Source organism: Cyanistes caeruleus, chromosome 4 (genome assembly GCF_971803275.1).
Source record: "Cyanistes caeruleus chromosome 4, bCyaCae1.hap1.1, whole genome shotgun sequence".
NCBI classification, from domain to species: Eukaryota; Metazoa; Chordata; class Aves; order Passeriformes; family Paridae; genus Cyanistes; species Cyanistes caeruleus.
This window is the reverse complement of record NC_141704.1, coordinates 7,532,402-7,541,582: the sequence shown is the minus strand read 5'-3', so window position 1 is coordinate 7,541,582 and position 9,181 is coordinate 7,532,402. Positions and strand designations below refer to the sequence as shown.

The 9,181-nt window shown below is 44.3% G+C and overlaps 1 protein-coding gene across 1 annotated transcript in view; it reads left to right on the top strand.

Annotated features, from left to right (window-relative positions):
- Nucleotides 1–479: 479 nt before the first annotated feature.
- Nucleotides 480–9,181, top strand: part of LOC147653414 (uncharacterized) — a 31,526-nt gene continuing 22,824 nt past the window's right edge. The window contains exon 1 of the mRNA XM_086886571.1: nucleotides 480–3,985. Within this exon, the coding sequence (XP_086742697.1) occupies nucleotides 3,605–3,985 (381 nt within the window). The 5' untranslated portion in view covers nucleotides 480–3,604. The remainder of the gene's footprint in view (nucleotides 3,986–9,181) is intronic.

Here is a 9,181-nt window from a genome sequence, read left to right as displayed (position 1 = left end):
AAAGTTTGGGCAGTCTGAAAGGAGATAGAGGAGATAGTAGAAGACTGGATTTATATCTTCTGATCACCATTTCTGATCCCTCAGATCTGAAGACAATGGAACTCTATTGATTATCATCAGCTCTGATTTAACCTAAAACTTTCTTTGGTGCAATGAACATATTCCTTCTGCAGGCAGCACAGGGGCAGCAGATGCAGGGTGTGGTTTTGTCAGGTTGAGAAAGGGGAGGTGTTGGGGAATGCTGAGCTATGGCCAAACCCACCAAACAGACATGGGTTTGGGAGATATTTAGAGGGTCAGTGTCACTGAAGGAGCGATGAGGAAAGAAGGAACAACTCAGAAGAACAAAAGCTATAAAAAAATACTGCAAACCTGGCTCCTGTGAAGTGAGAGACCCAGCTAGGCTTAGTTCCTGCTGCAAGCCTGGAGCATTTGAGGTAAATCTGACCTGATGTCTCCTGCTGAGAAGAGAGTATAATATCAGCCACGTGAAGGAAAAATTTCTCTTGCAGGAATAATACTGAAGACAGGTCAAGAGTTGGCTACAATTCACCTTCTCCATTTACCTGACATGTCCAACTCCCTGAGCTGTTAAGCCATAACATTGCAGCTCATCATTAATTTATGAGCAAACTCAGGAAAAATAAAGCAAGTCTTGTTTCTTGTCCTAATAACATCTCATCACACATAAAAAATGGTTAGTACACTTGATTGGTGCAACGAGATCTGCTTGAATAAATAAACCTTGAATCATGACTTCAGTGTCAGCGAGAGTGATGGGCTTCAACCAAAACCCAATAGCCCCAAGCTGTGAGGAGATGGAGTGCATGTCTGACTGCTGGGGCTCATGGCTGCCACTTCTTAGATGTCACCACCAAGTTAATTTTGGGCATTCTCAGCTTGTGAGATTTCCCATGTTGTCTTTGAACTCAGGACGAGACTCATGTGTTAATTACTCTTGTCCTGATCAGTTCTCTTACAGGTACAATGGAGCATTTAGCTCTTTTTGTTGGCTGAAAAAGTATCTCTGTGGCTCTCACAGCAAGCAGGCACTGAACATCCTCCCTCCACAAAAGTAATACAAGCACACACCTGATTTTTTGAACTACCACTTTTCACTCAGACACCCATCTATGCCTGTGGTGAATTTAAGTGGTCACGACTCACTCAGGCAGCTAGTCTTTGTGTACACTGGTGTCCCTACAAACTCACTAGGTTCTCACTAGGAAAGAATTGAAGAAAAGCTGGCATGGCCAGCTGAAGACCTGGGAACAATTTAATGTCGGTTTTGGCTGACTGACTTGCTGAAATAATTGTTTTAATTCCAAAGATAGCTTACTGTTTAAAGAAATGTCAGATCATTAAAGTGTTAGTTGTGCATCACTTTGAAATTATTGTTCTTATCTAAGCACCAAAAGCTGTTCTCATATAAAAACAGTTCTTTGGTCCTCACCATCTGACCTCTCACAACCACAGGGCTGTGCAGAGGAGCAGGGCACCCAGGTGAGTGAAATTATCTATTGGCAGTGAATCCACCTCCAAGGGAATCCATGTCCCCCCCAGTGGATGCAAAGTGAGAGGAAGCTGCTGCATATCAGCACAGCCAGCCTTTGGCTCCTGGCACTTGTTGGATGCTGACATTGGTGCTGATACTTTCACCTCAAGTAAAGCAAGGTGGACCACAAACCAAAATCAAGCTCTTCCATAACTATAATGAAACTAATGTTTTTCACTTCAAGAGTTGCCAGTTTTGCAGCACATTTTTCACCTCTGAGTTTGCTTTACCCACTGTTAGATCCTCTCCTAACATTTTCCAAGCCTTTTTGGGTCAGCAGGTACCTGACCTGCTGGTCACTCACTCCAAGAGCTGTATGATCTTCACCTCACCATGGCAGTATTTACAAACTGGGGAGTGATACAGGACAAGCCCCTGCAGGCCAAAATCCATTGCTGTGCAAGCTGGAGGCCACTTTGGACCTTTCTAAACCCCAAAACCAGCCACTGAGACGTGCAGATGTGCAAGACTCAGTTAGAAAAGGGTACAAAGAGAACTTCAAGGTTAATGGGGATGAGGGACTGGGGATTGTTTTGCTCCTTTTCAGTGCTGAAAATTTTCACATCAGGAATTTAATCTTCAGCATTCTGAACTTTGGTTCCTGATTACCTACTATTACTACTAGAAACACGAGTTTCTCTTAATATGTCACATTTTTGCTCTGTGTTACACCTTACAGGAATATGAAAGGAACAATTAAAGGGAGGGTCTGATAAATATCTAGCAACATCTAACAGCAAATCAAGCTAGAAAAATACATGGAAAACTATGACCTTGTTGGGAAAGACTGAACCCCAAATTACTCTTTAGAAGATGTTAGCAGGTAAATACCATGTTTGTATTCAGAGACCTTTTGTACCAGCAGCTTAAAGGCAAATAAGAACAAGCTTCTGCCCTCAGGAGTCTATAACCTTTTACAAAGAGACAGGATATGTATAGTGGGTGGAAAAAAAGAAGTGATTACTCTCCTCCTTTTAACAGATGGAAATAGAGATCAAATAACATCTCCCCTATCACACAGGAAGCCTGTGGCAGCACAAAACAGAAGGAACTGGGATTTTCTGGAAGCAGATGCTCTAACCACAAACTCCCTTCTTCCCTCACTTCCCGCATATTTTTATTCTAATAGCCAGCCTCAAGCCACTGCACATTGAGAAAGGAAATGTCTCCCTTTACAACCACTCAACAGCAGATGAGTTTTAGTAAGATGCTTCCCTGGTTTTCTTTGTGGAATGGAGAGGGCTGGGAAGAGCAGTGGGTGACTTTGACGCTGGGAGATGCGATGCTTCATGGCTGGAGGAGGATCTGTGGGGATGGATTGTGCCTGTGCTGTGTGCTGGACATGGGGTGCCCACACAGCACCCCATGCTTCACCTTCCTGACCAAAGCACCCGCTCATTTTCCCATCTTAAGGAGAACAGCATGATGGATGTATACATAATGGAAGCACATTTTTGATCTGAGTCAGTGGTAGGTGAACGATTTGGGGGTTTATTGCCAATAAACACCCGAGCAGCGTAACCAGAGCCAGTTTTTCTATTGTTATGATGACACTGATACAGTGTTGATGCTGTTATGGCTCAGAGCTTGGGCTACATTATCTTTTTGCCTCCTTCACCAGGTAACTTGAGGCCGCGGCACTATTGATTGAGGGCCGCTGGTGCCGGAGCCTCCGCTCCTGTAACCGTAGCCTGCCGGGGCTATGGGGGTATTGTGAGGGCTTTGTTCAGCTGCTGACAGCTCCCAGCAAGTGAATGCAAGGGTTGTAAACGTTTTTATTGTGCCTGCACCTCCCTGCCTTGTAGACAATAGGAGCGGACAGCAGTGAGGAGATAGTGGGCTGACTTTGTTGGAGGACAGAGCAAGAGGTGTAATACCCCACTTCTGAATGCTCCTGACAGCAGAAAAGGGGGTGCTCTCTCCTGGGAAGGCTGGAATGCCGTCATGCCAGGGCTATCATTTTGGGCACTCTTCTGGATGTGAGTGCAGCCTGTTGATTATGCGGATGTGGAAAGCAGGCTAAGCGGATCCGATAACCTGTCATCCAAGATGCATCCTTTCCCTTGCTCAGCCCTGCTCACCTGCTTCGGAAACACACACGAAAACACTCCGTTTGAGCAGCCCAACGCAGGTCCTGTGTCCATGGAGGAGGAGAAGGCGGAGGCAGCCTCAGCAGTGTCCCTGCAGCCATCCACAGTAACAGCCAGCAGCATCAAGCACGGGGGAGAGAGGGACAGCGAGGAGATGTTCAAAGCCAGCAGACGCTCTGAGAAACAGAGCCATGCAAGCAGCAGCTCCAGCAATCACACTGCTGCTCAGGCAGTGCCTGCTGCCACCAAGACATCAGTGTTTGCTGCTCAAAAGCTGAGCCAGGAAGTTATTGCACTCTGCACTCACATCCCCAGGTCGTCCATCATCCACGTGCCAAAGGTGAGTGCTCTAGAAGCCACTGTGCAACAAGGTAAGAGAACTGGCTTGCTTTTACAAAGTATAAAAAGGGTAGAGAAGAAATCCACGGGAGCATTTACCTTGTATTGATTGGCATGCAGTCAGGAAAGGGCTAATGGCTGTTCTCACTAAAATAATACAATATGACAGCTATAGCTTTCCTGCACTGTTATCAGAAGCCTTAGGGGATGTTTGTAATAATACCAGGCACTTTTACAGTATGTTTTGATCACTTGTCTTCCTATCTTTTGTTGATCTTCACTTATTTTGGATCTCATCCAAAATCCCTTGAAATGAACAGGCATCATTTTTTCCCCCCTGACTTGGGTGAAAGCTGCGTTTTTGCCACCTCAGCCAGGTGCCTCAAGGCTGTGGCACCAGTGGCTGCAGAATCCCTTTTCCATCTTATTTTTAGCTTGTGTGTGCTTGGAGGCAACAATAAGGTTTTGAGTACAGTTTTGGTAAATTCAATTTATCCTTGCTTTAATGAGATCAAAAAGTTGTGTGTTTTGCCATTGTTACTACTAAAATAATAAATAGTAATTGACAAATAGTGCTGTTCTCATTTTCTCTTGGCTAGTTAACTGGAGGGTACAGGCTATTTTCCCCTCAATAAACACTGAGGAATAGAAGCCACGTGTGACTCAAATTTTTTATATCACAGCTTTTGTTTAGAAGTCCATTCCTCTCCCAATTTCCCCTCCAAATCATGTATATTCAGAGTGCTGTTGTTTGCTTCCTCTTCATAGTCAGGTAGTAAATACTGTGTTTGGCAAAGATATTTTCCCTTTGTGTAGAATAAGTGCTAAAAAAAAAGGTTTAATGTGAAATATATCTTCTTGAATTAAGAAACCTATCAGAATCAGGGTTTCTAAGTGGGTTATGCTGCAATTACCAGAGCTGGGAGCTCTGCAGACCACCTCAATCTTGTTGCCATCAACCACAGCTCCTATGTAGAATATAAGTAAAAAATATAAGGAAGAAATGGAGGTGCCCAAAACCAATAATTTGTAGAAGTGAGGTCTGACTATAATGGTGCTCTGGATTCTGAAGAAGAGCTAGCTGGCCATTATCTGGGGATGGAGTTAGTATATTTAGTCATTCTGACATTCAAGGAGCCAAACCAGATGTTATCAAGGTCTCCCTCACCAGCTGTGGTTTCACTTTTTTTGTTGTTTCACTTCTGTGAAACATTTCTCTGGTTTCACTTTTGTTGTTTGTTTTGTTTGCTGGTGTTTTGTTTTTTTTTGTGGGGTTTGTTTTGGGGTTTTTTTGTTTTGTTTTGTTTTTCTTGCTTTGGAGGCTCAGAGTGGATGTTAGGAAAGTGGATCTCCTCGCCTGGAGGGCAGTGCAGCATGGGAGCATGGAAGTGATGGGGATGCTGTGCTTGGAGGATTACAAGGCTTGGCTGGACAAATCCAGGGCTGACCTGACATACCCTTGGCAGCCATCTGGCTTTGAGAAGGTTGAAAAAGAGACCTCAGCAGGCTCCTTCCAGTCACCATTTCTGTGTGTGATGTCTGGATTTTGATGCATGCATGCAGCTTATAAGCACGAGGCATCTATTTGCTGTCACTGAGACAGCCTGTGGTGCTCTTGGATTTACAATGGTTTTGTGACAATTTCTCCCCTCTGTCTGCTCTTACCTGCTCCCTTCCAACCACTTCACCCTGCCTTTGCTCACCTGCTGCTCTTCTCTGTGCTGTCAAAAGCAGTGCCAGCACCTCTCCCATGCTGTGAGCGTTCACTGTAGCAGAAGGTGTTCCTTTTGTTGGGCACAAGCATCTCAAACCTCCACAGGCCTGTGGTGTTGGAACAGAGAATGCTGAAGGGTCGAGACTGTGGCAATCCAAAGATGCTCCAAGCCTCTGCAGTGGCGGATCAGGGATTCTTCTGGCTAACCTGAGCCAGGGGTTTCTCCAGGAGTACACATGACCCAATTTCAGAGTAAAATTTATATGAATCTGCAGTCAGAGGAGAAGCCAGGAATGGGCCAAATCCCTCTGGACAATCTAAGTGATTCAAGTTAAATCATCACACCACTTCAAATCTTTCATCACTGGCTTTAGGGATCTTTTAAGAACAAGCTACAAAAGAAATATCTACCAAGATGATGTGTTGTCCTGCCCTGAAGTTCCTGCTGAATCTTCTTCTGAGTCCCTTGATGTTTTGCTGTCATTAGGGAGATCTGAAAGGAAATTCCTTGTTAGAGCAGGAATTGGGCTTTCTGCTGCCCCTCACCTCTGGACCTTCCTGCCAAGGTCTGGTCAGTGACACTTGTCAAGTCCCACACACAAGGAGCACTTCTGTCTCCACGGCACACACAGCCCAGATGTTGCATCTGATCAATCCCAGGCTGTCAGGGCACTCTGGAGCCAATGGGCTGAGATGATTTTGGTGGCAAGCTGGGGACAAACAGGAGACTCACAGAGTCTTGGTGTCTGAGCGTCCATGTTCAGCTTCTCTGTGGGACTTGCTTAGCAGCAGCTCTTGGTATCCTACAGCAAAGCAATGTCCTCCCTCAGCTCTGCCCATCAGCTCAACTTGCTTTAAAATGTTAGTACCATCACTGATTGCCTTCTCAGGTAAAGAGAAAATAAATAATTGAAGCAAAATAAGAAGAGGGCAGGCTATTTGTGAAGACTGTGTGGTGCATTGGTTGGAAGTCAGAGAGCAGTGGATGGAAGAAGGAATGCAGATGTGGACTGACTCTGGTGGGTTGAGGATGTGGCATGTGGAGATACTGAAGGGACTCCTGCCACAGTTGTGGAAGAGACATGATAAATCTGGAGAGGAAGAAGAGGGTCCCAGTAATGGGACTTCAGCAGGGAGTGAGGAAGAGAGAAGGAGGTGATGGTCAAGGCATGTGATGGGCTGGGGACCACACACACTGCTCCTGGTGTGAGAGGGAGGAAGATGGAGAGAAAAGGTGGTGGGAGGCACACAGTACATCTGGTGTACATCGAAGGGAAGGGACTCAGGGAAGATATGGTCCATGAGGAGAGAAAGAGGAGCACAGGGTCTCTGTGAGCAGGGTGTGGGTGACCTTGGTGGGAGGATGGAGAGGAAAGGAGAGGAGAAAGCACAGGGCCGATGAGGAACTGGGGCTGGAGACATTTCATTCCCAAAGCAGTTCATGCCTGTCCTAAAATAATAATATCCAGACATTGCTAAAGGAGCCAGTGAGGCCCAATGGAGAAGACTGAGATTTCCACCCTCCTTGTGATGTCTGAATTTCCCTTTGTATCTCTGTTTCTCCAGCTACAAAGCAGACAGGATTTTTCCTATTGCCTAGGCAATCACAGTGAAATCTATAAATAAAAATATTCACGTTCTTGCATCAAATTCTTCAAGATTAGCTGAATTAATGTCAGGATAAACACAATATTTTGTTGCCTTCATTTCTAAAATGACATCATCAAGGATCTAAGGATAAATACACTGAGAACTTCCAGTATCAAGAGACCTGCTGTCTACCTGTCAGCACAATCCTTTTCAAGCAGAGAGAGCATCAGTCCACTTTTCGCTAATAGCAGCATACAATTCTAATTTGAACACATAACATACTAATTAACAAGATCTTCCAGCTGACCCTCTCTCCTGGGACATGTAGTCACATATTTTGGATTACAGTGGAGTTGTATGCATGTAACCAAATCCAGAATTTGATCAATTATTCCTTTTATGAGAAGACTGCATCTGCTCCAGATGGAACCAAGCTTAAATCTGATATAAACATGATTCAAGCAGAAATTAGATTTGAAAATAATTGCCAAAGAGATTGAGTTAGAGTTGTTTGCTCACAATTACCATGGCAGCAATATGCTTGTAAATAACCAACCGTCATTTTAATATTTAGGAATTGCCTCAGTAATAAAGCATGATTAAATGTCAATGAAGTACTTGACATCTTGCAACTTTGTCCTGGTTCTGATGTGTAAAGAAATAATTCTCTTGTGTTTTGTGTGCTGGAGAATCTTTATCAGTCCGTACAAGGCTATAAATCAAAGCTGACAGAACTAAAGACAGGAGCTTGCTTTCCTGGTCTTTCAACCTCAGCTACAGCATGAAAAATTTTCTCATCTTTTATTTTCAAGTACAGTTTTAGCAACTGATAAACTCTGGGGTGGAAACTTAGAAGAAATCCTTATTGCTCTGAACCAACAACTGTGCTATGACTCCAATAAATGTTTCATGTTGACAAAAGCATATCAGTGACCCTTTCTACTTGCAATATCATTCACCTGACTTGAACTCTGTTGACCTTCACAGTTCAGATTGGTTTGTTTTCCAAAACAAAGGAAACCCAAACATCATCCAATGCTTCATGGAATATTTTTTTCCCTTTCAAGCTGTTTGAGCCACCAGAAAATGAGAAGCTGAGACTTTATACCAGGGATCATAGCAATAATATATCAGATAAAGCTTCCCATTGCTCCTGGGGAGCCTTAAAGAAATTGGTCTCAGCTGCAATTTCCTAGATAAAGTGCCAGTCATACTTTCAGGGTACATAGAGCCCTTTAGAGGATCTCAGAACTACTTTCAAACCTTGAATGTGTAGTTTTGTCTGTTTTGCATTAGCACCTTTTTGATGCCTAGATTAGTTCCTTGGCTAGAGAAGCCACACAGTGGATTTGACACAGTGAAGTTTATTTTCAAGATTCTGGACATAACAGACAGGCTTTTGGTACCACAATTCACAACAACTTTACCAGGCTGTGGCCCAGAACTGATCTGAGTGTCGAGATAGTGATGTAAAACAAAGCCTGGTAATGACTTGTCACATATTTACAGGAGGGGAAAGTGCTCACTGAGACACTGAACTGCAAGAGATGAGGCCATTTGAGATGGAGGAAACCCACCAGCAGTGGCCTAGGTGAAGCCCTACACTCAAGCTATACCCTGTAGGTAAACTCCATAAATACATTGAATATATCAACAGTCCATTGAAAATAATGGGACTTTTCACAGTCAAACTCACTCATGCTCCTGGTTTTGTGACACCAGCTCGGAGGGACACAGTGCTGGTGACCATTCCTGGCCCTTCTCACGCTCTTCTGGGAAACAGACCAGAGTGGCTGTGTTCAAACTCCCCTCAGGCTGGCCTGCCCTGTGGGCTTGTCTGACTGTTGAAGGAAGCATTTCAAGTATTCTTTGGGAGTAGTTCACTATTCTGAT